This window comes from Engystomops pustulosus, chromosome 5 (assembly GCF_040894005.1).
Source record: "Engystomops pustulosus chromosome 5, aEngPut4.maternal, whole genome shotgun sequence".
Classification (NCBI taxonomy): domain Eukaryota; kingdom Metazoa; phylum Chordata; class Amphibia; order Anura; family Leptodactylidae; genus Engystomops; species Engystomops pustulosus.
In genome coordinates, this window is record NC_092415.1 from 138,710,594 (window position 1) to 138,729,338 (window position 18,745).

Consider the following 18,745-nt stretch of genomic DNA (forward strand, 5'->3'; position numbering starts at 1 on the left):
CATCAACCTTAGAAAGGCAACCACAAAACAAAGTAATTATCACAGAGGAGAAACACAGAAAAGCTTAGAGTAGTCTAGAAGGCCTTGTGTTTAACTTACAGAGATCAAATTGTAGTAACCTGTGACTTTCAGCAGAGCAGGTGGCATTTTTACATTTGTTTTCTGGAGCTCAGGCCACATGGACAGTACACCTTGTTCTGATATCTGAACCTATGTATTTTTGGCACAGTTTACCAGAAAAAGTAATGATAAAACAAAAGAAAAAGCACACATTCTTAAGTGGACAAAACGTCTACTGAAGTAATGGTTTTTGTTGTTCAGAAATTCATATCTAGAGTGTACTGGTAGAACTGTTACCTGGCTTATTTCTAATTTTTGTACATTACACTACATTTTTTATCTAATATTTGAAAATAAAAAATATTGGGGAACATATACTTTGCCAGAAAACTGTCAGCGAAGGCATGTATATATACCCATATCCAACAGTTTTGTTGGATTTTGCCCCGCACGTCACTTTGAGGGAGAACTAGCTGTAGCTCCCGGCGTTGTGTGAGATAGTAAATAACTGCTTTTAGCTATAACAAAATAGAATGGCTTAACAAAAAATATTTTAGATGTATCTATCTCACTCTCTGACTGTCTGTGTCTCTGACTGTCTATGTCAGTGATGGTCTCTGACCATTTCTGTCTGTGCTGTCTGAGCGTTTCTGTCTCCGAGTGTATCTGTCTGTCTCTGACTGTCTCTATTTCTGACTGTCTCTGATTGTTTCTGTCTCTGAGTCTCTCTGGATGTCACTGTCTCCGACTGTTTCTATCTATGACTATCTTTGTCTGTCGATGTCTGGCTCTGACTCTGGTTTTCTCGGACTGTCTCTATTTCTGATTGTCTCTGTCTCTGAATGTCTCTATCTCCGAGGATGATTATGGGAGGGCAGCTGCCTAAAGGATGATTATGGGAGGGAGGGCCTGCCTAAAGGATGATTATGGGAGGGGTCTTCCTAAATGATGTATATAGGAGGGGAGGCTCTGCCTAAAAAAAGGAAAATGGGAGAGGGCCTGCCTAATGGATTATTATGGGATCGTGGCCTAATGGATTATTATGGGAGGGGGGTCTGCCTAATGGATTATTTTGGGAGGGGGCTGGCTAATGGATTACTATGGGAGGTGTGCCTGCCTAATGAATTACTATTGGGGGAACCCTGCCTAATGAATTTGAGGGGGTATATATGATATATTTGGGAGTCAGGTGTGAGGAGTATATAGAATGATGCTAACCATGACTGATTTATAAACCTGCAGAGGCATGGCTGCAAGAAATCACCTGGAAGATCAGACAAAGGGGAAAAGACAAAACCAGGGACATCATCTGTACGTCATTGGATTACACTGCATGCTTTTTGATGGACTGATATCTAATACTATATGGGCACTATATGGTGGTAAATACTGGTCTGTGTGTATAGGTTTTCATTAAAGGAGTTGTCCGAGTTTTTGAAAAAAAGATAAAAGTGGCCGGGACAGGGCTGCTTAAAAAAAATAAAGATGTACTTACCTCCCGGTGCCCTCCCGTATCCAGCGCTGCTGTCACTCCGGTCCGGGCGACATGTAAACAAACATGGCCGCCGGAGCAGCGCTGGATTCAGCTTCCGGCCGGCCGTGGCCGGGCACGCCTATCCGTCCCTATACACAGCATTGTGTATGGGGGCCGGAAGGTTGTCGGGTCCGGCCGGAAAGGGCACCGGGAGGTAAGTACATCTTTATTTTTTTTAAGCAGCCCTGTCCCGGCCACTTTTAGCTTTTTTTCAAAAACTCGGACAACCCCTTTAAGTCATTATGTAGTGGGAATGGGCATGGTATAGGTATGTGAAATTATTGGCAATACTGGTTTTTGTATAGAGTCTTGTGTTCATTATTAGTATATTGGTATTTTCTTTATGTTGTTGTAATGCTGTGCGTCACAGTGTGGAGGTATCACTTGGAAATTATAGCGCTATTGTTTGGAGTATTGGTTTTATTCGGTAACAGTAAGGTGTAATCATTATTTGGTTGGTCATGGGCCAAAATTGAAATTGGTTTAGTAAAGGTATGAATTCATGAAACCATCTAAAACTAAAGATGTCATTGTTTCTATTATCTCCGGTGTTTGGGCTGATATTGGAAACCGTATTTATCAATATATAACCTATGGCACAAGTGCAAGAGGCGTCACTCAAAGCCCTTTTTGTGGGCAGGAAAGGCCATTTCCCCTAGCACAGAGTTGACAAGACAGGACCCATGGCATCCTCCTGCACTCCCAGCCTCAACACATTGGGGGGAGATTTATTAAGAGAGGCCTGGAAGACTTTCTGGACAGCAAAAATATCATTGGTTATGGGGAAAAAACATTTGCTTAGTTTTTAAAGGTTAGATTTGATGGACTTGAGTCTTGTTCAAGACTATGATACTATGAATTTGTATACAACAGAAAAAAAAGTGTCTGCACTGCATTTATAAAGGGTTTTAGACAGTTTTCTGGCTCTCCTAAGACTAGCTATGGCGTGACCTCGCGCCAAAAATACTGCTCAACCGACAGAATTTCCTAACTTTCTGGCGTAAAATAAGCCAACTAATAGGAGGTGCAGAGTACGACTAGACAGTCTTATTCTAGGATAGATTTATCATCCAGTATTAGACACATGTATAAATCTGCTGCAGAATAAGACTGTCTAGTCTAACTCTGCACTGTCTAACCTGTGTGGACAGGGATGGTTACCTACTATGGGCCCCTCAATTCTTCCTGTCATCCTGGATGGATTCTACAATGATATTTTAAGGTGGAGGAGGGGGCTGCACATGACCTACCCCTTCTCCCTCAATAGAGAGCAGGGAGGAGACAACCCTACCCTCTGTGAGTCCCTATGAGAAGGATAGCAAAAAAAACTCCTGGATATAGGTAATTGGCATTTTGACTGCAGGAATATCCATTACTCAATACAGATCACAATACAGTAAAATGGCACATTTCACACTGACCCTTTATTGTAACCAGCCTAAGATACACCTGTGCAATAGTCATGCTGTAAAATAATAATATTCAGCCTACTGAAAGAGCTTGACCATAAAAGAGAAGAACAAGCAAACAATGTATGATCACCTACTAATGTTCAGCCAAATGTACTTAATTCCCTGTTTGAGTACACTGGATTCTTACAGATGTATTTTCACAGTATTTTCACAGTGTGTACACATTCACTAGATAAAAATGTTACAATAACCTGAAACCTAAGACATTGCAGAGATTTGCTGGCAGACAAGGCATGCAAAAAGCCACTGTAAAGTCCGTGCCTATGTCGCACTATCCGCAGTTGGCGGAATAGATGGCGTTTATTTGTGTGTGAACTGTGGCTTACTGCTTGTGTTTGGATTAACTGAGCCACACCCTGCTCCTTGCCATTTCTGTCCTGCCCAGCAAGGGTTACTAGCCTGATGGACAGTTTCCCCAGTGTGCTGCTGGAGGCGTGTCCGGGAACTGCCCATTCCCATCATACCTTGCTGATTATTCTTTAAGTCCTACTTGTGTATATAGTGCTCTTGCTATCTTGTTTGGTATTCGGTGTTTTGCATCCGATTCTGTACCTTTGCAGCCATCTTGGTTTTTACCTGGCTTGTTTGTCTCCGCTTGTCTGCCTGTATCTGGACCTCACCTGTATATACCCGTTTGATCTTGACCTGACCTGTATATAACCCGTTTGATCTTGACCTGACCTGTGTATAACCTGCCTGAAGTCCTGTATCTGTTGTTTGTCCCTCAGTATCATTTACCTCCTAGTTTTTTCCTGCTTTCCCTGTCTCAGACCTGTGTTAGTATTCTGTGCAACAGTGTGAACACTGGTCTATTCCTGTATTCCGGTTACCTGTCCGCTCCACCATCCAGCAGCTGCCAGACAAAGTAAGTCCTTGTCATTTTGTAGGGACCGTCAGTTAGGTTCCTGATAGTGGGTTCGCCCTCATCAGGGCGGTGTATCTGCTTTAGGCAGGGCCTTAGCCTGTAGGGACTCCGTGTGAGTTCGCCACCATTTACCTAGTCTGACAGCTAGCGCCAAGCCTGGTTGTGGCTGCGCGTTTGCTGGACAGGTGCTGGCAGCCGCATTTCTGAATATTTGTTTTCCGACAAGGGGTGTAAATGCCCCATCCCGCTGTATTTACTACACTACATCTGAAATATCTGCCAAGTTAGACCTGACAGAAATTTAATTTTAGATATACAAAGAAGCAGAGCCTCTTAGTAAATCTGGCACCCAGAACATTGGCGAGAGGGAAATTAAAACAGGTGTTCTTACAAAATATTAAACAAAGGTTTTTTTCTTGGACATTCACCACTAAAAGATAAAAATCAGGTACATTTTATGATTAATAATTGCTGGAAAATATATTAACTTTTCAAATAGTATACAAGGTACCATAAATTAAAAATATTGGAAGAAATATTGATAGAAGGAAAAGGAATTAATAAGAAAAGTTACACCAAGAAACAAAGCTTTGACCTACGTACATAATAAAAGATCGCTGCCTGGGCTATAGGCAAAGAAATCGTATATCAGTTTCTCTTTTTAATTAATTTCAGAGATCAGTTAGGACCCCAGAGAGAAAGAATATGAGGAGAAAGAGTAGGGTCACAGAGACTTAAAGTAAAGCAGGCCATATAAAAGTAAAAGTATGGAGCTATATAAAAATATATACTTTTTTTGGAACCTACGTTTAGCAGGTATAGGTCTAGTTGGTCCTGTTAGAGCAGCTCCATTTTCAAGGACTGGTTGGTCCGCAATGTCATTATCGGGAGGAGGATAGGGAGGGGGTGGGGGTATCATTAACTGGGGTGGGCTTCGAGAGTTTCCTCTTGGGGGTTTTTGTGGTACCTGCCGTCCATTACCTATATGAAAATACACAAGTTATGTTAATTTTGATCTAAGTTTTAAATAAATCTACCCTTATTTGCAGCCCTACTGTTATGAGGCAAACATTTAGATTATAAAATGTACATAATTATATATCATCAGATTTCTATCATGTCTGAGACGCAAGCGGTTTCATATAGTATTTATAACATTCACTTATATCTCATGAGTCAACACATGATGTCTGGAATAGATTACATAGATTTCATCTGTAGATTCTAGGAAGAAATTTGGATTTAGATTCAAAAGTAAATGGAAATTTATAGAAAATCTACAATGAAAATTAAGCATGATAAACCAGGGGCACTTACCATAGATCCAGACACTGTGACTGTGGTAATCTTCTTATATGTGTTATCCAATGTCTTCTTCCTTGATGCTAATGAGTTTCACTGGCTTTGGAAACACCCCTAGAGCCCCTTAGACTCATTAGCACAATGTAAAAAGTTTATTTTAGTAATGTCTTTTCACTGGTTGTTATGTTGAGCAGAGCAGGTCTCCCCTCCCACTGCTTCATCAAACAGGCAGAGGGAGAAGGTAGAGAGCAGGGGGAGGAGGAGACATGTTCTGAGAATGAGGGGCTCTGGAATCATTATCACTATCATTAGCATAGTTTAAAAAGTTTATTTTGGAAGCAAGGAGGCCATGAATAGCAAATATAAGAAGATCACCCCAGTCACAGTGCTTGGATCTATGACTTAGTGCCTGGTTTATGTATGCTTGATTTGGATGGTACATTTTCTTTAATGTCACATAGTTGCGGAACTACGGTATGGAATGTGTAAAACTGAATGTTTCAAGTAAAGGTCTAGCCTTTACAAAAAGGTCTAGCCAAACACAAGGCCCGTGGGACACATTTGTGTTGCCTGGTCCGTGACCATGCCCTTATGCTGCGTTTGTCAGGAGCCAGGGGCAAGGTACTCAGATACTCACCGTTCCCCACGCCACCCCAACGCTACTTACCCCTGTGAGTGGCGGCTGCACGCACCAGCTCAAAAGCTGGCAGACATGATGATGTCAGCTCATTACGTCTGCCAGGCTTCAGAAGCGGTGCATATAGCTGCCACACACAGGAGTGAGAATAAGACTGCCGTAGCTTCAGGGAAGCTGAAAAGATAAGTGGGTTTATTTCCACAGCGGTATACACAACAGGGGAGGGACAGAGGCTGCTGGCTAGTGTGCAGTCTCTCTGGCTACTGTGTGGGGAGCATTCTGGGGAAAGTGAGTTTGACGCTGCTTATCTAGCCTAATTACTGAAATCTGAGATAAAATTTACCCCTTAAAAGTTTCCCTTCTTTTTCTTTTTCATATGTATCTCTTTCATTTTCAATGTTTCTTTGCTTTGGTTATAACCAATTTAAACAAATATATCCTTTGTGTACCCATATTTAAAAATCCAATACATTTACCACTTTTGCTCTAAAGCAGGGGTGCACAACCTTTTTTGGTTCGAGTGCTGCATTGTCATACCGCTACCCTTCAGAGGGCTGCACTTTTAACCCCTTCCCGCCGCAGCCCTTTTTTGTTTTTGCGTTTTCATTTTTCACTCCCCACATTCAAAAATCTGTAACTTTTTTATTTTTCCACGTACAGAGCTGTGTGACGGCTTATTTTCTGCGTAACAAATTACACTTCAAAATGGTGGTATTTAATATTCCATGCCGTGTACTAGGAAGCGGGAAAAAAATTCCAAGTGCAGTGAAATTGGTTAAAAAACGCATTTGTGCCGTATTCTTGTGGGCTTGGATTTTACAAATTTCACTGTGCACCCCAAATGACATGTCTACTCTATTCTTTGGGTCGGTATGATTACGGGGATAACACATTTATATAGGCTTTTATAATGTTTTCATACATTTAAAAAAATTAAAACCTCCTGTACAAAAATTTTTTGGGGGATTTTGCCATCTTCTGGCACTAATAACTATTTCATACTTTGGAGCTATGGGTGGTGCAGTTTTTTTTGCGGATTTTGATGAAATTTACAATGTTAACATTTTTAGGACTATACGACCTTTTGATCACTTTTTATAGAATTTTTACATTTTTTTTAAATAGCAAAAAAGTGCCATTTTAGACTTTGGGTGCGATTTTCCGTTACGGGGTTAAACGCAGTGAAAAACCGTTATCATATATTGATAGATCGGGCATTTTCAGACGCGGCGATACCTAATGTGTTTATGATTTTTACAGTTTATTTATATTTATATCAGTTCTAGGGAAAGGGGGTGATTTGAATTTTTAGGTTTTTTTATTATAAATTTTTTTTAAACTTTTTTAAAAAATTTTATTTTTACTATTTTTCAGACTTCCTAGGGTACTCTTTGAAGCCTCCGGCAGCTTTGCCGACGGCTGTCAGCAGGAAAACAACTGTGATCGGAGCTGGCACCGATCGCGGGTGTTACCGGTAAGCCTTAGCTGCAATTTGCAGCAAAGACTTACCAGTTATGGAGAGGGCTCGGCCCGCGAGCCCTCTCCATGCACCGGGACCCGACATGTGACGTACTATTACGTCACATGTCGGTAAGGGGTTAACCAAAACCCTAGATCAGTGGTGGCGAACCTATGGCACGGGTGCCAGAGGTGGCACTCGGAGCCCTTTCTGTGGGCACCCAGGCCTTCACACCAACACAGAGTTTGCCAGATACAACTCAAGGCTTTCTCCTGTTATACAATACAGCCCAGGATGCACCATGCTCAGCACTATTTTAAAGAAACATCCTTGGCTGCCAGGACTACAGGAGGAGCTAGAAGGTGTAGATAGAGATGGATTGTCATTGGAGCTCCTGCTCTGGGTCCCCTGATTCTTCCTCTTCAGGGAACCATGGAGGGAAGCCAGAATCCAAATTTCTCAATCATCTTTCTATTGTATTGGTGAACTCAGGATACCAGTACGATTAAAACCTGTGATACATGAAGTTCCAATAAGTTACAGCTTAAATTCTCATGTTGGCACTTTGCGACATACAAGTAGATTTTGGTTGTATCTTGGGCACTTGGTCTCCAAAAGGTTCGCCATCACTGCCCTAGATGCCCCAAAAGACCTCTGTACAGTGCAGAAACCATTACTGCATAATGCTGTACTTGTACAATAAGTTACAAGGACCCTAGAGTAGACTACTATACCGTGCACAAACAAGACGATAATAATGATGGAAATTGTCTGTACCCATGCAGCAGGTAATTGTGAATAACTGGCTGCACGCAGTGGCTCTGATAGATCCCAGGACTGTGCCCTGTCTGCAGCCAGACAGTTAGCGTACTTATTATCTGCTGCACAGGGCCAATTGTAGCCTTTTTTTAAGCCTGAGATGAAAAGAATATAACTACTATAATACTACCCCTAATTACAAGAATATAATTACTGTAATACTGCCTCCCATGTGCAAGAATATAACTACTATAATACTGCCCCCCAAGTACAAAAATATAACTACTATACTACTGCCCCTATGTACAAGAATAAAATTACTATAATACTGCCCCCTATGTACAGGAATATAACTACTATAATACTGCCCCTATGTACAAGAATATAACTATTTTAATACTGCCCACATGTACAAGAATATAACTACTATAATAATGCTCCCTATGTACAAGAATAGAACTACTATAATACTGCCCCCTATGTACGAGAATAAAATTACTATAATATTGTCCCTATGTACAAGAATTTAACTACTATAATGTTGCCCCCTATGTACAAGAATATAACTACTATAATACTGCCCCCAATGTACAATAATATAACTACCATAATACTGTCCCCTATGTACAAGAATATAACTACTATAATACTGTCCCCTATGTACAAGATTATAACTACTATAATACTTCCCCCCAGAGGATCAAGTGATGAAGACATTATCACAGGTCCTTGAGCTTCCCAGCTGTGCAGGTCCCGAACCACTGGGTGCTTATTGAAGACAGGTTTTATTCAAATAAAAGACAGGTTTTATTCAAATGTTATTATAGTCCAAATTATAGCATTGATGCTGTTGTGTAAAAGGTGGGAAACAAAAAGTTGTCCCTAAATGTAATATTTAACTGTACCAAACTGTTTAATGAGTAAATACCAAAAAAAAAATAGACGAAAAAAGGGAAATCCATGCCAATAATAATCTTATAAAATAGAGAAACTTTATTGATAACAAATTAATTCTTTAAAATGTACTAAAAAATTCCAGGAGAGACAATGCATACTCCATATACAGCTGTGTACCCTTACCTGGGTTGTTCATGCATTGTCTCTCCTGGAACTTTTTAGTACATTTTAAAGAATTAATTTGTTATCAATAAAGTTTCTCTATTTTATAAGATTATCATTGGCATGGATTTCCCTTTTTTAGTCTATTTTATTTTTTTGGTATTTATTCAATAATTGTCAGGGCCACCTCTGACCACTTTGGCATAGTGGAGTTACCTTTATGATTAGGTCTTAAGTGACCTCTGTTATTGTTAGTACCGTTAATCGTTGTTGTGTTGTTCTGTTATTTTCAGTTTGTTTAACAAGTAGTTCTCATTACGCAGCCAAATGAGTAATTAGAGGAAATAAACCACTGAAAAAACATTTCAGCTGCTAATTATGCATACCCTTGCCACCTACCTATACCATGCTGGGAGAGGGAGGTCAAATCATGTGAGGTGATGTCACATCTCGTCCCCGTGCGCAGTGCTGCTAATTATAGCTTTCTTTTCTAGGTGATCCCGGTGATTTAAGACTAGCGTCGGACGGCAACGAGATAAAGAGGAGCGGAGGTGAGTATTTATAGGTTTTTCAATGTTTTTTCAGTGGTTGATTTCCTTTAGGTCTGTATTTGAAGAATGCAGTTCAGCCAAGGACATTTACATGTTTATTTTTAAGCAACCCCTTAAGCCCCTTTAACCCCTTCAGCTCAATGACCAGACTCGATTTTTCAAATCTGCCCTGTGTCACGATAATTGGTTATAACTTCGGAACACTTTAACATATCCGGGTGATTTTGAGACTGTTTTCTTGTGACACATTGTACTTCATTTTAGTTGTAAAATTTAAGTGATAAGCTTTGCGTTTCGGTCTGAAAAAAAAGGGAAAATGAAGAATTTTTACGAACCTTTGCCAAATTTTCAACGTTTGAAATGTTCTGCTTTCCAGACAGGAAGTAAAACTACCCAAAAAGCTTGGTAATTAACATTTCCTGAATGTCTGCTTTATGTTGGGATGATATTTTATGCGTCCTCTCACTTTTCTAGGATATTATGAGGCGCAGAACTTTAGGTGCGAATTTTCTCATTTTCTTGAAAATTGCCAAAACTCACATTTTGAGGGACAACTCAGCTTCCAAGTGACTTTGAAAGGCCTAAATAATAGTAAAACCCCATTAATTACCCCACTATAGAAACTTCAGCCCTTAATGTATGTAAAACAACTTCTATTGAGTCTATTAACCCTTTAAGTGTTTCACATGGGTTAAAACATTACGGACCTGCCATTTAGAAACCTTTGAATTTTTTTGGAAAATAAATTCATTTAGGCCAAAACTGATGGTTTCATAATAAATTAAATGATGAAACGCTCTGCAACATTTGATGCCCAATTTCTCCCGAGTGCAATGATACTCCATTGTGGTGGTTAACTAACATATGGGCGCACGGCCGGGCATAGAATGAAAGCAGCGCCATTCACAGAAGATTTGTATTGTCACATTGTACAAGCTATAAAATTAGCTTAGGGCTTATTATTTGCGGGATGAGATACAATGTCTCAAACTTATTCGTGAGATTTTATTAACTACTCCAAGGGGGACACAAACCATCACCAATTTTTATATTGGATTTTTAGCACTTTTTTTTCCCCTGCTCACGTAACGTAAAAATAATATTTTATTTTTATTTTCTGGTTCGCTACGATTACGGTGATACCTCTTTTATATAGTTTTTCTTATTTTTGCTCAATTTTACTGAGCAAAACCAATATTGGAGGAAATCACATTTTTTTTACTATCGACAACTTTTCAGTGCCATAACTTCAGTATTTTTCTGTTGTCAGATCTGGTTGAGGGCTTATTTTTTGTGTAGTTGTTCTCTTCAGCTGTATCATATTAGGGAATGTAACTTTTTTTGATCACTTTTTAGAACATTTTTTGTTATGGTGTTTGATGAAAAATTGTATATTAACGGAAGTTTTTCGTGTTTTTTTTTTACCGGAAGGGCGGTCATTAAGGGGTTAAGCAAAGCCCTTTAAAAACACCCAACTTACAGACGATTCCTAGATACCACTAGTGATGCTGTCTGCATGCTAGTAATTTAATGAACCTTAGCTCCAGGCTGCAATGATCAACTGTAAGGCTACATTCACACTGCCGTTGCCCGCCGTACCATACCGCTCACTCCCGCCCCTCTCCATAGGAATATATGGTGCACAGCGCCATATTCCGTAGAAAGATAGGACATGTCCTATCTTTCTATGGGGTAGGGAGCGGTGCCGCACCGTACCGCTCCCGTTGGGCGCCGTGAGTCCATAGCGATGTATGGGGGACGTATATCGGCCGTATAAACGTCCCCCCACGTTCGTGTGAGTATAGCCTAAGAGTTATTAACGGACTCTGCAATGAAGCTTTATTGTTTATCCTTGTTACCACCACAACCCAAAGTCGTGAAAATGTAATTGTTATAGGGATAAAAAAAAATGTCTAGTGCTACACTTACAAAATATAGCTGTTTTAACTTAAAAACTATTGTAACTTCGAATTCAACTATCTTGTTCATAATTCATGGAATGTGTGTACTCCCAAACCAATGAGATTTTTTCTTTTTCACCTTGACAGACTATCAACACATTATCTATGAATCTATATTACTTTACCAAACAATGGTACAGCAAAAAAACATTAACAAAAGACATTTAAAAAACTAAATAAAAAATGCTAATAAAACCAGACATGTTAGGCATTCCCGCATACCAAAATGTCTGATTTATTCATTACAATTTAAAAAAAAAAATTATTTACCTACGGTGAACCCCATATTGGAAATTAACATCCAAATCGACATTTTTGCCATTTAGCAAGACATTAAAAAAATTATCAAAAGATTGTACAATTGCCAAAACAGAAGCAATGAAAAAGCCAGCTTGTATCGCAAATAAATACACTTAAAAGTCTATACAGGCAGTCCCCGGGTTACGTACAAGATAGGTTCTGTGGGTTTGTACTTAATTTGAATTTGTATGTAAGTCGGAATTGTATATTTTATAATTGTAGCTCCAGACAAATTTTTTTTGGTCTCTGTGACAACTGGATTTAAAAATTGTTGGGTTGTCATAAGAGCCAGGATTAACAATAAAGCTTCATTGCAGACAGGCCCGGCACCAGCACCCGGCTAGCCCGGGCAAGTGCCGGGGCCCCGGGGTACTGGAGGGGCCCACTCGGGGCTCCGGGTCAGCAGGATATCTGCCCCGCTGCCCGGAAGGTTCCTTCCCTCTCTCATCGCGATGAGACACAGATCGCGATGAGTACCTGTGCAGTCACTGCTTTTCCCGGCAGGAGCTGCAGAGGCTTTAGGACCTGTGATGACATCATGGTCACATGACCTGCCGGGGAAAGCAGTGACAATATAGACCTGCATCTGTGAAGTGAGGAGGAGACATGACAGGGGTCAAGGGGGAGAACAAGGGGGGCTGTGTGTGTATACAGGAGGGGGTGGGGCAGTGGGTATACAGGGGGGGGGCAGTGTGTATACAGGAGGAGGGGGGACAGTGTGTATACAGGGGGGCAGTGTGTAAACAGGAGGAGGGGGCAGTGTGTATACAGGAGGAGGGGGCAGTGTGTATACAGGGGGAGAGGGGCACTGTGTATACAGGAGGAGGGGGCAGTGTGTATACAGGAGGAGGGGGGGCAGTGTGTATAGGGGGGGGCAGTGTGTATACAGGGGTAGGGGGGCAGTGTGTATACAGGAGGAGGGGGCAGTGTATATACAGGGGGGGCAGTGTGTATACAGGAGGAGGGGGGCAGTGTGTATACAGGGGGAGGGGGGGCAGTGTGTATACAGGAGGAGGGGGGCAGTGTGTATACAGGGGGGGCAGTGTGTATACAGGGGTAGGGGGGCAGTGTATATACAGGAGGAGGGGGGGCATTGTGTATACAAGGGGGGGCAGTGTGTATACAGGGGTAGGGGGGGCAGTGTGTATACAGGGGGAGGGGGGCAGTGTGTATAGAGGGGTAGGGGGGGCAGTGTGTATAGAGGAGGAGGGGGCAATGTGTATACAGGAGGAGGGGGGCAGTGTGTATACAGGGGGAGGGGGGGCAGTGTGTATACAGGAGGAGGGGGGGCAGTGTGTATACAGGAGGAGGGGGGCAGTGTGTATTATACAGGGGGAGGGGGGCAGTGTGTCTTATACAGGGGGAGGGGGGGCAGTGTGTATACAGGGGGAAGTGTGTACACAGGGGGAGGGGGGGCAGTGTGTATACAGGAGGGGAGGGGGCAGTGTGTATACAGGAGGGGAGGGGGCAGTGTGTATACAGGAGGGGAGGGGGCAGTGTGTATACAGGAGGAGGGGGGGCAGTGTGTATACAGGAGGAGGGGGGTCAGTGTGTATACAGGAGAAGGGGGGCAGTGTGTACACAGGAGGAGGGGGGCAGTGTGTATACAAGAGGAGGGGGGCAGTGTGTATTATAAAGGGGGAGGGGGGCAGTGTGTATACAGGGGGGCAGTGTGTATACAGGGGGGGCAGTTTGTATACAGGGGGAGGGGGGCAGTGTGTATACAGGGGGGGGGGCAGTGTGACTACTGGAGGGGGGCCCACTAGAGCTCTGTCGCCCAGGGGCCCACTAAAACCTGGAGCCGGCCCTGATTGCAGACACCTGTGATAACGGTTATAGCTCTATAATGTAGTCTCGGGCTAAAGTACAGTAAATTCCCAACATCCAGAGGTCCGTTTGTAACTAGGGGTCGTCTGTAAGTCAGGTGTTCTTAAGCAGGGGACCGCCTGTGCTCCGAAGTATTAAAATTATTTTTAAAGAATAAAGGAAACCTATAGTTTGGAGTATACAGTGACTGCCTTAAAAACAGAGCCCATGAAAATATAGCACAAATGACTCAATATTACTGCTTATAAAGAACATAAAGAACAAGGAGATGCATAAAACGACCAAGAATAAATCTAACAAAATCTTTGTTGTATCAAAAATGCACACACCAAATATATAAAACCACTTTATAGACGTAATGGAATATTACATCACAACTGGGCACCTGAAAGTACAATGCAGAGTCTCCTGAGGACATCAGATTGGTGACAAAACGTTTGGAGTCTGCCTCCCCCTCCCTGCCTTCCACCACCCGCTTGTTGCAGCTTGTGATACTAACTATGGGTTTTCACTCCCCCTTACCTGCCCCAGTTGTTCACGAATATTTTGAAACTGGTATAGTAGTATTTTTTTACTTTTGGGGACTGTGCAAATTTTAATCTTCATTGTGGATGGTTACATGTGGGTTTATTGACTGTGTTTACGTAGGCAGGGTGCAGGGGAGCTCTTCTTCTACTCTGCTTTGTACATTCAGGTGCCCAGTTGTGATGTAATATTCCATTACTTCATTTTTAGTGGTTTTATATATTTGGTGTGTGCATTTTTGATACAATAAAGATTTCTTTAGATTTATTCTTGGTCATTTTATGCATCTCTTTGTTTTTATATGGTTATTGGTATATCTATAGATGCATCATTGCTTTACAGATGCGGTGCCCAACTCCCCCCTTTTTGGTATCAATATCACGGCTTTTCGCATTTTATTTCAAGCGCCCCAGAACGTTGCATGACATATTAAATGGTACCACTAGGAAGTACACTTTTAATGCAGGATACAAGTCCTCATATGGAAAAGTAAAATAGTTATGGCTTTTGAAAAGAAGGGAGCAAAAGACAAATGCAAAATGGAAAAGGGAAATTGGCAGCAAGGGGCTAAAAGGCACTTTATCAGCTGTTGCATAAAAAACATGAAGCTTTTTGGATTCATGATTTAAATACAAGGGCATTGTATAGAATAAACTATAACGACAACTTGATCACAGTAATTTAAAGGCTAGATTTACACTTTTTTTTATATGCTCAATGTATATGCTGGGAGAGCTCCTGGTGTATACTCTCAGCGTACCCATAGACTGGCAGAGGGTGGCATAGTTTTTGCCTCCATCTGAACAGTATACATTGTTTTTCCATCCTTCTGCATCTTTATCAGTGACATATACACTCAGTGGAGACCATTTAAATCTATTGGGGGGGAGGGGCAGAAGCTACAGTAATGTATCGCCCCTTGGCCTCCACTAAGCCAATACTCACGAAGGTTCCCCAGTGATGTCACTGTCCAGCAGATGTTCACAGAACCAGGCAACATATCCCACTGTATATGCATACAGTGGGTTACATTTATGTCCCATGCTGTAAGGACATGTTGGGAATTGACAACACAAGAAAAACAAATTGTGAATTTAGCCTTACAGATAATAATAATTTGTGAATATAATATAGTTCATTTTCTCTGACATTGGATGGGAAGTGACATTAATCACAAAAAAGACATTCAATGTATATATTGGAATATGACTGTAGCAACTTCCAGACATCAAGACAGCTCCATGTATTTCAATGGGCTCAGACAAACAGCTGAGGATTCCTCAACCCCAGTGTCTCACACTAGTGTCCCTGAGAAAAACTCAGATAAGGTCCTAATCTTGGACGTAGCCACAAAAATGACAAAGTTGACACATGGTCTTAAACAACGGCCATTACTTACCAGGCTGCTGGAGTTCACCGAATGTGCATTGTCTGACGATAATGCACTGTTCCGCGATTCACTATGATCGTGCCCCCAATACCATGAATGTGTCGCTTCCCCACTCAGGTCCGACAAAGTTCACTATATTTTTAATGGTGCATATTAGGGCTAGGGTTTGCAACACAATTTGAAAGTTAAATCCCATGCTCAGTCCGAATCAGTCGGATCATCTGATGGCACACCCCCTAATTTGTGTCGCATGTAAGCCAGCACAGCAAAAGGGTTGCATGCGCCACAATTCCAGCACACACACTTATTAAATTCCTGTGCAAGCCATTTTAGCCCCCAAAATAGTGTACGCACAACCCTTAGTAAATGAGCCCCATTGTGTGTGGTAGGCCTAAGTTATACTTAAATCACACTGCAAAACATCATCAAACCTAGTTGTTAAACATGCAGTGGTCACAACTGTTACTACTAACCAGTGGAGCTTTTCCTCTTCTCTAAATCATCATGTTTCTCATTCTCATTTGGCATCTGAGAAATTGGCGGTGGTGGTGCTCTTCTTTTCTTCTTCTGTTCTTTTTGAACTGTAGCATACATCTGAAAAATAGCAACACAAGCTGAAATCTGAGTTTAGCAATTATTTCTTCATTGAAATTTATTTTTCTAAAAATATGAAAAACCAAAAAATTATTTTCAAGATTAGTAAGTAGTTGTTGTCAGATGCCCTCTGCTGTTTGATCTATTGCATCATCTGCTCTGTTCACTTGTACAAATGTGACAGCAATAAAGAGTCTGAGCCACAAACATGCACAGGGTTAGAATCTGCTCTGAGTTTTGCAGCTGAGACAGTTGGCTCACACATGAATTCATAGAAACCATGGTCATGTGTGAGATTCCACAGAAGTTAATTTGTTCATGAGCTAGCCATTTAAATAATGTGTAGCATAAGGACAAATAAAATGTTTGTGTTCATTTGCCCTTAGCGTTATCTGGTTCATTTGAGAATGTACTTAAAGGACATATACCACCAGGATGAAGGACTGTATGCTCTATAGGTAATAATGGAGCCTAGAGTCCCTCAGGCTCATTTGCATACAAATACTGTCACCACTCCTATTTTGGCGTGTTTGTCCGGTTGAAGCATACGCTTACAGAAAGCAGTATGATATGGTTTGCCACGGTACCCAGATTTTTCAACCAGATGACATAATTGCTGAGCATTCTGTTACCTATATAGCATGTATGTTGGCAAAATAAGGATGATGAGCTCTGGGGTGGGGACTACCTTGAAGGATTTATTTTACATTTTGATTATATGTGAATTCATCCTTAGGCTCATGCTTACAACTAAGTCCTGTGTACCAAAGCTTATAGCAGTATAATAATAGCAATAATTCTTTATTTATATAGCGCACACAGATTAAGAAGCGCTGCACAAAGCATGTCATGGGTCCCTGTCCCTATGGGGCTCACAATCTAAACAACCTAACAGTATGTTTTGGAGTGTGGGAGGAAACCGGAAGACCCGGAGAAAACCCACGCAAACACCTGGGTGGGATTCGAACCCAGGACCCCAGCACTGCAAGGCAGAAGTACTACTCACTCTGTGAGCCACCATGCCGCCCAATATCCAGAGCCTATGCAGCTAATAAAGAGTAAAGCTATAGGCATAGTACTAGTTTTTAGTTTAGTGATAAGGAGAAATTGCATATAGCTATGTCATATCCACATCTCTAATTATCACTGTAACTATTTCATTTATGCAAGTAATTTTTATTTAGGGAAAAAAAAGTGTATGTAATATCTGTGAAATATGCTCTAAAGAAAAATGAATGTTACTATTTTGGTTATAACCCCACAGATAATTTCCTAAATGACAGTATTATGATAGTAATTGCTATCAGGATTTCTGGACAGCATTCAAAAAACAAATTAATAATTCATTATTGAATTGTTTTTGAACTTGGTTTGCATGTACAAAGTTAAAGTCCAGTCAGACCAAAGTGATTTATTAGTGAATTACCACCACACTTGGCAGTACAGTACAGATTAAAATATAACACCCCCTTAGTCAGGATGTGTAGAAGTTAAAGTTTGAGACAAGAAGGAACCACACAAATATTTTGGCTTACATATATGGCAGTAATAGCATGTGCTATATTTCACTTCATTTTCACAAAAATGACTATTGTATATACTCAAGTATAAGCAGAGACCCCTAATTTTAACACAAAAAACTGGGAAAACCTATTGACTCGAGTATAAGCCGAGGCTGGAAAATGCATTGGTCACAGACCCCCCAGTATATAGCTAGCCAGCCCCCTGTAATATATAGCCTGCCAGCCACTGTAGTATATAGCCTGCCAGCCCCTGTAATATACAGCCTGCCAGCCCCTGTAATATACAGCCTGCCAGCCCCTGTAGTATATAGCCTGCCAGCCCCTGTAGTATACAGCCTGCCAGCCCCTGTAGTATATAGCCTGCCAGAAACCTGTAGTATATAGCCAGCCAGCCCCCTGTATTAAAGAAAAAAAACCACTGTACTCACCTTTCTAACGTCCCCCGTAGGTCATCTTCTGCTTCCGATGCCGCCTCGGGTCCTTCGGTCCTCTTTGGGGTCTTCCGACTACGACTCCTCTTCAGGATGTTCAAAGAGGAGCGGAACTTCCCGAAGATGAGCCGAAGAGGAGTGGAAGAACCCAAAGAGGATCCGAAGGACACGAGGCAGCACTGGAGCATCAGATGTAGAAGAGGACCTATCGGGGCATCGGAAAGTTGAGTACAGTGTTCTTTTTTTTAATATAGACTCGAGTATAAGCCGAGTTAGGGATTTTGCTGATATATTAAGAGAAATAAATTACACAGCTATCCCCAGAAAACAACCTTTATATGCAAAGTAAAAACTAAGATACTCTTTGCTGTGATGTTCTAATATTGTTATCTCCAATTGTACAGTACCTCTAAACCAATACCAATATACCTCTGTATCTTAGATAATGATCCAGTGAGATTGTGCTTGGTTCAGACATTGGTTCGGAGTTACTGCA

At 41.3% G+C, this 18,745-nt stretch overlaps 1 protein-coding gene across 5 annotated transcripts in view; it reads right to left on the reverse strand.

Moving 5' to 3' along the window:
* The window catches only part of COBL (cordon-bleu WH2 repeat protein), a 331,678-nt gene that overhangs the window by 103,731 nt on the left and 209,202 nt on the right, over positions 1-18,745 (reverse strand). For 4 of the 5 annotated variants that reach the window (XM_072153170.1, XM_072153165.1, XM_072153167.1 and 1 more), the window contains 2 exons: positions 16,175-16,295; positions 4,739-4,912 (listed from right to left, as the gene is read on the reverse strand). In XM_072153170.1, the coding sequence (XP_072009271.1) occupies positions 4,739-4,912; positions 16,175-16,295 (295 nt within the window). The remainder of the gene's footprint in view (positions 1-4,738; positions 4,913-16,174; positions 16,296-18,745) is intronic. The other variant, XM_072153169.1, reaches the window with a different exon arrangement.